Source organism: Kwoniella bestiolae, chromosome 2 (genome assembly GCF_000512585.2).
Source record: "Kwoniella bestiolae CBS 10118 chromosome 2, complete sequence".
Lineage (NCBI taxonomy): Eukaryota > Fungi > Basidiomycota > Tremellomycetes > Tremellales > Cryptococcaceae > Kwoniella > Kwoniella bestiolae.
Window position 1 is genome coordinate 2,130,238 of NC_089242.1, and position 12,926 is coordinate 2,143,163.

The 12,926-nt window shown below is 45.8% G+C and overlaps 8 protein-coding genes across 8 annotated transcripts; 6 read left to right on the forward strand and 2 right to left on the reverse strand.

Annotated features, from left to right (window-relative positions):
• Positions 1-5,229: 5,229 nt before the first annotated feature.
• Positions 5,230-5,952, forward strand: I302_103938 (uncharacterized protein; the record flags this gene model as incomplete). The annotated part of the gene is made up of 1 exon (XM_019189303.1): positions 5,230-5,952. One exon carries the CDS (start codon positions 5,230-5,232, stop codon positions 5,950-5,952), a length of 723 nt encoding a protein of 240 aa, XP_019048865.1.
• A 258-nt stretch (positions 5,953-6,210) lies between these two features.
• On the forward strand, positions 6,211-6,777 carry I302_103939 (uncharacterized protein; the record flags this gene model as incomplete). Its single annotated transcript, XM_019189304.1, has 2 exons — positions 6,211-6,518; positions 6,606-6,777. The coding sequence occupies 2 exons, from the start codon at positions 6,211-6,213 to the stop codon at positions 6,775-6,777; spliced, it is 480 nt and encodes a 159-aa protein (XP_019048866.1).
• Positions 6,778-6,857: 80 nt separating this feature from the next.
• On the forward strand, positions 6,858-7,274 carry I302_103940 (uncharacterized protein; the record flags this gene model as incomplete). The annotated part of the gene is made up of 1 exon (XM_019189305.1): positions 6,858-7,274. The coding sequence occupies one exon, from the start codon at positions 6,858-6,860 to the stop codon at positions 7,272-7,274; it is 417 nt and encodes a 138-aa protein (XP_019048867.1).
• Positions 7,275-8,115: 841 nt separating this feature from the next.
• On the forward strand, positions 8,116-8,562 carry I302_103941 (uncharacterized protein; the record flags this gene model as incomplete). The annotated part of the gene is made up of 2 exons (XM_019189306.1): positions 8,116-8,305; positions 8,366-8,562. 2 exons carry the CDS (start codon positions 8,116-8,118, stop codon positions 8,560-8,562), a joined length of 387 nt encoding a protein of 128 aa, XP_019048868.1.
• A 1,119-nt stretch (positions 8,563-9,681) lies between these two features.
• Positions 9,682-10,518, forward strand: I302_103942 (uncharacterized protein; the record flags this gene model as incomplete). The annotated part of the gene is made up of 2 exons (XM_019189307.1): positions 9,682-9,839; positions 9,906-10,518. 2 exons carry the CDS (start codon positions 9,682-9,684, stop codon positions 10,516-10,518), a joined length of 771 nt encoding a protein of 256 aa, XP_019048869.1.
• Positions 10,519-10,692: 174 nt separating this feature from the next.
• Positions 10,693-11,072, reverse strand: I302_103943 (uncharacterized protein; the record flags this gene model as incomplete). Its single annotated transcript, XM_019189308.1, has 2 exons — positions 10,693-10,744; positions 10,819-11,072. The coding sequence occupies 2 exons, from the start codon at positions 11,070-11,072 to the stop codon at positions 10,693-10,695; spliced, it is 306 nt and encodes a 101-aa protein (XP_019048870.1).
• A 325-nt stretch (positions 11,073-11,397) lies between these two features.
• I302_103944 (uncharacterized protein) lies at positions 11,398-11,806 on the reverse strand (the record flags this gene model as incomplete). Its single annotated transcript, XM_019189309.1, has 2 exons — positions 11,398-11,461; positions 11,529-11,806. 2 exons carry the CDS (start codon positions 11,804-11,806, stop codon positions 11,398-11,400), a joined length of 342 nt encoding a protein of 113 aa, XP_019048871.1.
• Positions 11,807-12,219: 413 nt separating this feature from the next.
• I302_103945 (uncharacterized protein) lies at positions 12,220-12,907 on the forward strand (the record flags this gene model as incomplete). The annotated part of the gene is made up of 2 exons (XM_019189310.2): positions 12,220-12,323; positions 12,397-12,907. The coding sequence occupies 2 exons, from the start codon at positions 12,220-12,222 to the stop codon at positions 12,905-12,907; spliced, it is 615 nt and encodes a 204-aa protein (XP_019048872.2).
• Between the last annotated feature and the right edge of the window lie 19 nt (positions 12,908-12,926).

Sequence of the window (12,926 nt, forward strand, 5' to 3'; positions counted from 1 at the left end):
AACAATAACAAAAGAAGATGAAGATGAGGGAGGGAGGAAAGAACCAGACGACAACAAAGTCTAGTTTATATCCTCAGCTGAGAATGTGTGTCTTCCTCGGTGGTAGGTACGGTGATACGGTCGTTGCGGTTTTGATGTGCGAGGGTGAGGGTGACGAAGGATGAGTGGGATGATCTGAGACAAGGAAAGGGTACGAGGGTTCTTGCTTTGAGATGGATCTCGTGCGATGTTATAGCGCCGTGTTGAACGTAGTGGGAAATGGGGGTATCACAAGGTCCTTGATTGTTTGTTGGTTGAATGATGGATCTGTGATTGTTGATTGATCGGAAGCTGTGAGGTGTGAGGTGTTTCGTTAATTGATCTACCGTCACACTTGGTACTGCAGGTAACTGTGTGATCTTGATGTTGATGCTGATGCTGACGATGAAACTAGACTAAACTAAATCCAATCTTTGACCTTGCTTTTGTTTCGGTATTTCCTTTCGTCCTGCCGTTCTATTCATTCAGCAAGGGCAACAAGATACACTGTATCAATTGACCGTGCGTATACAAAGCGAAGTGTTCGTGTGATGAGCTGATTCAAGGCGGTGGCAACGGGTAGAGATGATCCGTTCTTTTCCAGTTAAGATGGTGTGTGTAACCTAAAACCCACCAGACACCCTGAAACAGAAGATGATCCTAAGTATAGATTAAAAGATGTTCCTTCTCTCCGTTGATGGTGATGGTGAGATCGTGCCTTGTTCTAGATAGTGTGTGTATGTGCGATGTCTCGGTTCACCTTTTATACTTCTTCTCGTGGCGTTGGTGTCGATATGATCTATCTCCTTGACGACAAGACTGAATTGGTGAGGTGCCGGATCAAGCGGAATTGTGTTTGACTGGCTAGGGCGCAAGCAAGTAATGGAAGATAGGCTTTTGCGGAATATATATCGAGTGGGTGGGTGCTGTGTCTGAGTGGCAAGCGCAGCGGGATTGTTTGATCCTAAAGGTGAAAATGGAGCGAAGCAGTGGCGTCCAAGGGGTTGTTGAATTGTACCGAGCTGCGTCAAGGGTGAGTAAGTAATGATACTTGGATTGCGTTGGAGCGTAAAATGTATGTACAAAAGAGAAAGACGAAACGAAATGCAAAGGACGTTCAGGTGGGGGTGAGTGAGCAAGGGCTGTTCCTTCGAGATTAAATTGTGTGACGAAGGAAGTGGTGAAAGGACAAGCACAAGGTATAATGATATTGAGATAATGAGTGATCTGTCGTTTCACAGCTTCTTTTTTTGTCTTTATGTATGATTCATGATCCGTGAGATGAGGGCTGATCTCGATGGTGGGGAAATACGATACGAACAAAAGGAAAAGAAGTGCAATGTGAAAGTGGATAGACGCAGCACTCACCCTTTGCGTTACACACTAAGATATCGTGGAAAATGTCTGATTGATAATCTCTCCGACGTAGCTATCCTTATCCCATTTGGTTTGGCTAATTTGATCTATAATTGGACAATAGCGATATGACGATGCGCAATAATCTTATAACGCCTCCTTCTTCCACGCAGTCTTTATTGTTGTGTGTAGGTAGATCTGGAAGCTCGGTCTGAGTGTCTTATCGAAGGGTATCTATGGTCTTTTGTCTTTTGGTGATCTTCGGTGATAGACAAAGCTGTGTTAAGGATAGGAAGGGGCCCGGATGTGCGTCGAGGAGGAACAAAGGATTTGTATCGTGTCGTCGTAACGAGAAGATCAGGGGGTAGTGACTCGAGCCTTTTGTTTGAGTTCGATTGTGTGTATGACCTCTCCGCCTGTCCGAATGTACGAGAGCAAGGGATAGTTGGGTGATTATACTTGAATCTAAAACAAAAAGATGTGTCTGCGCTTTGTGCTTATCAGACGGGCCCCGCAGATCAAAATTGGCCAAGCGTTTCTTTTGTTCTCTTGTCTTGTGTTGTCTTGTTTATCGAAGGATGAGTGAGGCTGTCTCTATCGACGTTCAAACTATCAATCGAGAAAACAGAAAACAAGACATATTCGATCTCTCCAGCATCACAGGATTCAGTATGCATCGTCGTCACATTCCTTCGTATCGAAAACCCAAAAACCTTACTTCGTGTCATCGTACATTTTGCCACCCAAACGCAAACGTAAACCAAAATTATCTTCAAGTGACAAGAAACAGAAAACTGGCCTAACGTCAATCAGGGGCAGAGTGTAAAGAGGTGTCATAAAGGTAAATTGTTTTTTAGTTTGTCCTGTAGATATCGAGCAGGGAGATACCATAAAACCCTGAGATCAACGGGTAGCGGTATCATACTTGAAGCGACAAAGAAAGAGATTCGATTCGATAATTCGGAGAATATGCTTGTTGTCGTGCCATAAGAGCGGAGTGGGGTAGAAAGGGCCTTTTAAACTACAATCACCCATCCAAGATTTTGTCCTTTCTCATCGTCCCACACCACAGCAATGGCTTGTGTAGGTCACGCTACGCTTCTTCCAGAAAGAAGGTTCCGATCTCACACTATGTACGTATACCGTACTCTTCTCACCCGACCAATCGAGATGCGATTATTTGGTCTTCGGCGGAACCATACCAAGGACAAGGACAAGGACAAGGAACAAAGAGGCGTCATCGTTGTGTGTGTCCTTCCCAGAAAAGAACAAAAACGAAAACGTCAACGTCGACCCGAACAGAAGAGAATCTTCATCGGGACCTGGGGACCTGGTAGCAGGGGACAGAGCGGAAATGACTATGGCTGATGGATCAGATTTTGGGGATTTTCTCAGGCGGTCATACGAGCGTGATGGGCTGGGCGATGCGGTGCCATGGCCAAGCGTAGTCTTTCTTTCTGACACACACAGCAACCCATCCCACGATCAAGTCTTGGGTCGAGCCAACACTTAAATTAGCATGCTGTTCTATTCCAATCATCGATAAAAAGGGTTGCACACACCAACCCATCGGCACCTGAATCTGAATCTGAATCTGTCCATTTCGCGCGTAACATAAAATCGAAAATAGAGAGTTTCAGGAACGTCCGTACCGTATTCTCTCTTTCACATACCATCTCTGTCTATCCCACTTGGAAGCGGAGTCATGAAACTAACCTATCGTATCGCACTTACTCTATCAGGGTACGGTAGGACCTCGAACAGCTCCAATCTGACCTGTGATCTACGAATGCCTGACTTACCCTCGTCATATACCCAAAGTCGCCATCACACAGCTTAGGGTGAAGCGCAGTAAGCACAGGTAAGAGTGAACAAGGTAACACGTCACTATCGATCCAGACTTGGCTCTGCAAGTGGTGCGCATGCATCTCTTAGCTAAGGTGAAGTGACGAGACCAAGACAACCTGCTTTGCACGGCTAAGCTATGTATCTGGCACCTTGCTCAAACATGGAAGGCAGACACCAGACACCGGTTCCTTGTGATACGAAAGCCATGGCGTCAAGCTACATCGCCTTCGACTTTGCATGCGCTGCTTTGCGTTGCGTTGCACAGTAAGAACGGTGATCTTGGCTGCCAAGGAGTGGTTACGCATGCGTCAAACTCCACCAATCTTAGCTCAAACAGATTGGTTCGAGTTTGTAAACAAGCAAGCCAACGCCATCTTAGTGAGACAACAGAACGATGTAAACCAATCTCTTTTGTCCTTGTGTGTACTGTGACTCGACGCCACCATGAGATCTGATGAGAGGTCCGATTGATCAGAAGGATCAGATAAATAGGAAGCGACACAAAGGCAAGAGGCGTTGGCGTGAAATCAGGGTGTATGACCCAAACGTCACGGGACACTTGTGTCCTTTCTTTCGGGTGAACAGGAATCTTCCTGACCGAGATGAAAATGCTAAATACGATTACAGCATCTGTGTGAAAGTCGGAGAAATAGCGCCTTATAAGCGTGAGCATGTGTCATAAAAGTACAAACAAGTGGAAATAGGGTTCACATCCCGCTTTTTCTGTGTATCTGAATCTGAGTTTGACCCTGAAAATCTCATTTATGGCATTCGACCTGCGTAATGCGTAAGGCTTTCGATCAACCCGTTCCTCAACTTCAACTTTCGTAGGCTCCATTCGTATGTGTCGGTTTTTAAGGGGTTCTCTCATCTACCTGGTGTGGTATTCTCAGGAAGGACCATCTATACATACATTCGGAGTGGAGATTTTCACAAGGACACCAAATGAGTGAGTGACTGGTCTTGGGAACATTCCATCTGTCTCATCCGCGGGACTGTGAATGCGGATATGAGTGTGTGTATGCGTCAAGGAACGGAACTTAGCGGTCCCTCGCCGTCACTTCGCTACCGTTCCGGGGTGTGCACCATAGAATACACACGACAAAAGGAACACACGCTTTGTCACCATTCCCATCTCAGCATGGTCTTGTCATCCGTAGTCTGTTATTCGCTCCACAAACGATCAGATCACTTGGAGACGAAGGGTCAAAGCGATAATGAAAGATCAACCCTGGTTAAGGGATAAGATTGATCGTACCTTATCGGACTCTCTTTGTCCATCTATCAAAAATTGGAGTTGGTTTGGTTCGTGATGGGCAACCCCCTCTTTTCCATCCTGGTGTTGTGCAAGTGTTTGCCACCGATTTAAGCAGCCATCTACAATTCTAAAAATGACACCGCCTACGTTACGTCCATCTTCTCTGCTATACCCCGACAAGGTGTTGTTCGACCGCCTCCCCCATTGCATGGCAAGATCAAATTGTCTAAGTGGGTTCAGTCTCGAATTGTTTCCCTCATGGACATTGACAGTCCAATCGCAATCGTCATGAAAGAGTACCATGCATAAAGTCCACTTCAGTCAGCAATCATCCCCGTCCAGCTGACCGAGGTACGGCGCACTGATCGCTCACCTTTTTGATGGCCGATTTATTCGGTGCTTCAGATGGCAGATGACTTTGACGAGCTGCTGATGGTTCACTTGGAGATCACCGATAGGGGAATACCTCATATACAACAGAAAACCGGTTAAGTCATTGTAGATGGTCCTCGTCGTTCACTCGCTCATACAGTCACCCACAGTCAGCAGCTCCAACATGACAGACGGCCCACGATCTGAAGAATCTCCAGCAACGAGACCTAGACTTCACGAATTCCATCGTGATCCCAATCACGAGGTGATCATCATTTCGAAAGATGATGTTCAGTTCAGGGCGAGCAGGTATCATTTGTGCAGAGTAAGGTGAGTATTGTACCTTATATCCCCTGACATCAACGTACGTCCTGCTGATGCCTCGTACATCCTATTTCGCCCCATATAAGCTGTTCGCAGACCTACTCAATATCCCTCAACCTACTTCCAAGGAGGAGAACTCTATTCCACTTGATTTCCATTCATCCACTATCAACAGCTTCCTCGATTGGCTCAGTATCTCTAAGACTGCCTCGCACAACTTCGGACTGAGCTTCGAGGGCAGCAAGGCCCTACTCGACTTTGCAGAGCACATCCTGAGCGACGAACTCAAAGAACTCATGGGAGATCAACTGATTCGCTCGGCTGGAGGAAACTCCGATAAGCTATTAGCTTTGGCCTGCGAGAAGAACCATCTGTATATGGCTAAATCGGCTCTGCGTAATTGGAGGCCAATGTCACCCAATAGGTTTCCACAAGGTCAATCTGAACATGGACGAGTAGCTCATCTTGGACGATCGATCGAACAGCTATCGGATGAATGGAACACCGAGTTACTCACTTTGATCCTTTATCATACATCAACCACTAAGAAGAATCTCGTCCTGGGAAAGAAGGATTGGGAAAGTATAATAGATACTTTCGATCCTGGACAACGGCGTCAAGAGGATAGCGTGCGGGAAGATAAGAAGTACCTTAATAAGCGGGGACATAATCACAGTTGTGATTGTGGGTGTAACAAATATAATAAGGAGTCTAAACATTACTTTGAGTATGGTCGGGAGGAGGAAGATTCGCGTTACCTATATGAGGATTATTAGGTACTACATGGTCAGATGTTGTATGTGATCTGACCTGGAGTGTGAGGGTATGCATGTACATTGCTGATTGAACGATTGATCGAGTAATTGACAGATGGATACTGATGGTGGTCTGTGCGTTCCGATCTTGGTGACCGGTCATTGACCTCATCACTCACCCACACATACACAAAAACACATACACACATTTCTTCTTCCCCATCTACTTCCCCTTCCCCTCACAAACAACATACTATACTCTTCATACAAGCACTCGACATGACGCCCAACAGCTACCCTGAAGACCACAATCATGAATCATCCGATGAACAATCCCCTGTCGTCGATCCCGCTCATATTCCTCTTCCACCCGATCATTCAGACAAAGAAGCACCGAACAAACCAAAAGGCAAGTCCAAACATAGCAAGAAACCCAAGACAAAGAGATGGAACAAGAATAGAAGGGGGAAGAAGAAAGATGATACTGAGAGTCACTGGTTCCACAAAGATAGTGGAGCGATCATCACTGTAAGATCGGAAGACAACGTCAAGTTCGAGATCAGCAAGGATAAATTAGGCAATGTTAGGTAAGGTTTACTGTACTTCTTCTCTTGTTCCCGCTCATCCTCTCCCTCCGGGCAACACGTTCCAGCTGACACTCCGGGGCTATTCAGTAAAACCTTTGGTGTGATCTTCAACGAATCCTACTACTACGCTTCTTCTTCCGAGCCGATATATCTCCCTTACCCTGCAGATACCCTCTCACTTTTTTCGATCTCATCAGCGTATCCAACCCAACACCGATCATCAAGAGCTTGGACACGAATTGTACCCAATACCTCCTGAACTTCATCAAGTTCGCCGATTGTGGTGACCTTGAAAGTCAGGTCCGTCATCACCTTCTCAAAATCAGCAAGAATCAATCAATGTCATTGTTTTCTTTCGCATCAAGTACGAACGAGGTCGGTTTGGCGAAAATCGCCCTTAGACGCCTCAACAAGGATTCAATCTATTCTGGTATTCCCGACAACCTTTCCGGCTACCGAGCGTTCATCTCCAACCTTCAACCCGCTTTCCAAGCTGAAATATTGAGCTTGATCATGGTCAATACTAAGAGCGATACGTGTGCCGATCATCAAGGAAAGCCGACCAATAGTATCGATTGGAAATGGGTTGCGGAGAAGTTTAATCCAGATGGAAGAAGCGAATTTTCCGACGAGGAATATGTCAGTACAGATGAGGAGTTCAGGCAGGAGGAACCACAAGAGTGTTCCGGATGGGAAGCTAGAGGTTCATATGATTGGACCGCTGATCCAGCGCAGGATGCCTCAGGAGGCTGGTGATAGGATCACCGAAGGAGGGAAGGAGCTGGTCACGAAATGCGTGGAAAACTGCTTGTATTATAGATATGGCGAATGATCTCATCATGCATGTATATAGGGCATGATCACATGGACATCACCAGTTTGTAGACGATCTTCCGATTGATGGTCCAGTCTGAGGAAGAAAGGGGTGCAAGAGACAGGGAAAACGTCCGGAAACAGATATGAAACGTCTCACTGACCTCTTGGAGCCGGCTCGAGCTGTCTCCTCGCGCAGAACGATGTCACTCGCCAACTCTGTACCCCCACTCGCAAGATTGACTTGTGGATATTTCTCACAGGGAAAAGCATTCTGATATGTTTGAGAAGTTCAAACTTGTCATAAACCACTAGTATCGTCACACAACCATATCAGAAACTAGCCTGGCTAAGGCATCAAAGAGAAAGGCGGAAGATCCAGCCTCTCACATTAAGAAGCCGAAAAGACATACCTTTCACTACGATCCAGAGCCCAGTATTGTGATAGTCTCGAATGATAATATCGAGCTCAAGGCTAGAGATCTCGGCTCATCGAAACCAGGTAGGTACTATTCATACCTTTTGGACACCTTTCTTTTCCCTTCAATGGAAAGCCCGCTTACATTCCAATCCGTTCGATGCAGTCAATTCTTCAAAGATCTCCTCGATATTCCTGCACCTGAGAATAATTAGTCGCAATCAAAATCACCACAACCTATCCCACTGGACTACACCTCTTTGATAATTGCCACCTTCCTAGACCTCATCAGCGTTTCCCACAAATACACCCCCCCAACTCAAACTGGATGATGTTCAGGTTTTCCTGAAATTCCTCGAATTCACTATGTCAGACGCTCTCATCCCCATCGGTAGATCATCACTGGAAGAGGCGGGTGTCAAAGAACCATTGGAGCTATTGGTGGTAGCTTCAGATAGGCACAATGTGGATCTCGCCAAAGTCGCCTTGGGCAAGATCACTTCCGAGCATATTCGATCGTTGATCGGGCAGACCACCTCAGTTCAGCTACTGAGAGGTACGTCGATTCAATGGTTGAATTCCTATTTTCATCGACTCAGAACTTCGTGGCATCTAGATATCTTATCCGGGATGATGAGTACCGGAGAAGTCAGGGCGAATCGTCAGGAATCACTTAGACCCGGTATGTATTTCACGGACGACTGGACGGGCATAGCTGAGATTTTCGATCCCAAGAGATTTGAGGAGGGGTCAGAAGATGATAGTGATGATTCGGACCATGATTCGGACCATGATGGTGAGAACACCTCGTGATCGTTTCATATCACACACATGTACGTACATGCGTATTATGAATCAAACGGGATGGCCTCCCCAACCTTCCATCAGCTCGCTTTTCTGGGGATCCATTCTCCTGTTTTGCATGTCTTTCAACCCTTCATAAATGAATGGATAGTAATGGTCCTATTCATCATTATGAGCAGTATCCCCAAGACAGCTATCCTGAGCTTCCGCCATGGACATGGACCCTCAATCACACTTATCAGCAACGATGGTGTATCTGTAGCTGTGGATGGTCACTATTTGTGCCAGTCAAAGCTTTAGGAGCGTTCCTGCTGTGTGAACCATTTGTGGAATGGTCTCGAAAGGCTATATAAGATCATGCGCAATCACACCCCTTCCTGGTGCCATCGAAACGAGACGATGTTTCCATGGCACGACATGCGCTGAGCCACGCTTCCCCCGCACAATTGCTTGAACACTTCAACTTCACCAGGGAGAATGCGACTCCTTTACAGAACATCTTGGATTGCCTCGCTCAGATGTCATTACCTTTTCAACTGTGCCTTCTACGTTCGATTCTCATTCAAAGACCATATCATTCGCCATATTCTGATGTTCGAGCAAGTCTAATTCTGATGGACAAATGGAGTCAGATTGCTTCGACTTTCAACCCTTATCCTGAAGTACTCAGGGAGAAAGAAAAATCAGCGGCATCCGATGAAGTTTGTCAATAATAGTTGTTGATCGAGTGAATTCCAGAGACTATTATACCGATATTTCCACTTCTGTATGCAGCAGTATCCAGACAGAACTGATTCGACCCTTCTCATCTCTTGGTGCTGGAGAGTTTGGCTGTCAATGTATACCTGATGGCTGCATGCATCGCGTTGTGAAATTAACGCACGAGCTTCGGGCATCTTTGTCCGAGATGTCCATCAATTGTTGGTTGAAAATGGTAAACAAACCCATCAGACGTCATACAGAGGATTTGCGCATGGAGCACTCAGATTAGCTGAGATGATTTTCCAAGTATTCACTAAAACAAACTAGCTCTTCTGCAACCATTTGTTCTCATTCTTAACTTATACCTTTCCCAAACCTCAGAACCTTCATATCATACACTCAAAGCGCGAAACCCACCAATTCGGCATGTCCGACCACTCATGGATTGACGATCTCGACGAAATTGCGGTCGACATTGACCTCAAGCTTCATCCAGTCCACGCTGATCCGAAAGCTGAGGTGATCATTATCTCTGACGACTACGTCAAATTTCGAGCCTCAAAATTCCACTTGACCAGGACAAGGTAGGTGACAAGTTTCAATCCTACGTTATTCCACTTATGGGATGTTTATTGATCCCTGCTGTGCAGTCAATTCTTCGAGGATTTAATCGAAACCGTCCGACATGAAGAGCACCAAGAAGAATCTATCCACCTCGAGTTCCCTTCCACTACCATCGCTCTCTTCCTTGATCTCGCCGGGGTATGTGATCCCTACATCCCTATCGTCTCTACCAATCGAGCACGATCACTCCTCGACTTCGTAGAATTCACACTCAGTGATGGCCTTATCGACACAGCAAGATCGACCTTGATGGAAGCCGCTAAACATCATCCTTTCGAGCTCCTCGTTATCGCTTCGCAAGGGGACGACTTGGATTTGGCCAAACATGCCTTGAGAAACATTACCTCAAGCGCATTCAGGGAAGAGTTCATCCTCAGAGTTCCCTTTGTAGAAGACACCGAATACAAGATTGGCTCGCTCAAAGAATACCTCCTTCGACTCACACCAGCCTATCATCTCGCTATCCTCATTCGATCATGTACCTTGGCGAGATACAATCGATTAATCACGATGACGAATGGCTCAATTCTAGACCTGCGCTACTATCCACCGATAACTGGTCCAGCATCGCCGATAGTTTTGATCCCTCCCGATTCTTCAAGCCTCAGACGGATCGAGGAGTACCGAGAATGGTATTAGTCGAGAGAGGAGAGGAGGGGGAATGATTTACTCTCTGGATATTTGGGTGAAAGAGTGAGGGTCCATCGTTGGTCATCTAGTAAATGATCTAATTACATGCATATAGATACAATCATCTCGGTATAGACTAACTTCCAATGCATACTCATCCTAGAACCCACCTCTGCTTCCACCTTAAGCTCCTTTACTCTCGATAGATTGTTTGATATAAGGAAGAAGGGTTTTACTATGCCAAGCCCAAATCTCACATCAGCTCCGCCCAATGAAACGAGTCAGAATGGGAAGAGAAGAAACACCCACGTCCAAGTCTGACAACACTGATTAGCGGTCCTCCCCTCCACAGCCCTATCCCAATCCCTCTGACCATTCTTGAGAACATGATTGAACAGGGCGAGAAGTTCCTCGGAGGTCCATTTCTTGCTTGGTGTATCTGCTCGGCTTCGCTTGGGTTTCGAGGGTGCCTCGAGTTTGGGTTTGGTATCTGATATGGGGGTTGATGGTCTGTTGTATGGTTTGGATTGGGGGGAGAAGGTGTTCATGATTTGGCGAGGCATCGTTTGGGACTGTGTTGGTTGACGTTTGTATGTATTTTATTGACTCGATGAAAGTAGAGATAAGAGATGGAAGAAGAGAAAGAAATGATAAACCGAAATGAGGTTTGATATGTATACTGGATATACAGTATCTGGTGATCATGTCAATCAAGTAAAATACACAATATATTCATATCTGCGATACTTGCTGTATCTCGTCAGCCCAAGAAATGTAGATGAATGACTACGCCCTTGTCATATAGTACGGGATGAGAGCTATAAACCATGATCCACCACCCAATTTCTTCATCGCCTTTCCACTGGAGTCCAGCTACTGTTGGTATTTTCAACTCTTAGTCGATCTACCCTTCCCAGCAATGGATCTCTTGATAAAAGGACTCAGACTTTGCCTAACACCCGAATCTCACATCAGCTCATCATTCGGATTACGGTACTTTGAGTAAAATGCTGACTTACAACCAGGTTTGATAGCTTTGATTACCCGTTCTACCAGGTACAGCATTCTCCCATCTCTTCGTACCGTTCTTAGAGACGTGCTCGAACAGTTGAATGAGTTCTTCGGATGTCCATTTTCGAGAGGTTGATACGTCTCTTTTGGCTTTTTCTTTTCTGGGTGTAGAGTTTGGGATCTCCGTGTTTTGGATGTCCGGTTTGATGTCGATCATTGGGGTTGATGAGCGGTTGTATGGCTTGGTAAGTGGGAGGTTAGAGGTGTTCATGACTTGTCGAGGCATGTTGAGGCTCGTTTAAAACATGGTTTCGAGAAGATTCAAGACGTAATGTGTATTGGAGAATGAGGAGAAGAGAAAAGTACCAACTTATTGTATGAGTCAGGATTTTGATGCGGGAGTCATCCTTTTCATCACCGTCCATGCCAAGGATATCATCAGCTCATCTCATTGTATATGGTACTCTCCTCATCAGATCTGGTCACCATGACTACGATAATGACATAAACGCCGTACCGACGAAAAGACGTACGGTACACCCCAACACATCCGTAACAGAGATGACTACATCTCAATAAGATGATCTCCTTCCGATTCTGTTCGTTTCAACATATTCCAAATTTTTCAACTGACTTGCTCTTCCTCAACTCAATATATTGCAGCTCAACCTGACACCTCAGAGACGTAAAACTCCCTCCATGACTCCCAGTATCTTCCACAACAACCCAGATAACAAAGTCTTGATCCGCTCAAATGATGGAATGATTTTCCGAGCTGATCGCGGTCGTCTCGTCAGAGCAAGGTAAATCTTTCGATCCTTCGTACAAACCACGAAAACGAATAGCCCGTTGAATGTATTCATATTCATCACACAGTACATTCTTCTCCGACATGTTCGAGATCTGTGAACGACCAACCTCTACCAACGACGAAGCCGGCCCTATCGATCTCGAATTCTCCTCGGACATCATTGAGGTTTATCTCGATATCATCAGCAGTTCTGTATCTCCTCATCTTCTCCAGGTCAACTATTACGAACTGAAGCCGGTCTACGAACTATGCAGCTTCACCATGTCAACCGAGGCTCTAAGCACCGTACGAGATATGCTTGTTGTATTTGCTGATGAAGCCGGCGAACCATGGGATCTCCTCAACTTCGCATCTGAACACAACGATATCTCACTCGCTAAATCAACATTTGTTCTCTGTGGTCCTAATGAAGTATCAGACATCCTTGAAGGTTGCCCTGACGAACCCTCGATCAAAAAAGCAGAAACGAAGAATTGCTCAAGTGGAACAAGCATTTCAGACCATCTTGGCAAATCGCTTTATTCCATGCCCTTCTTCTCCCATCAGCAGTCGAAACAGAACGAGATCAGGACTTGACAATTCCAAGGGATTGGAG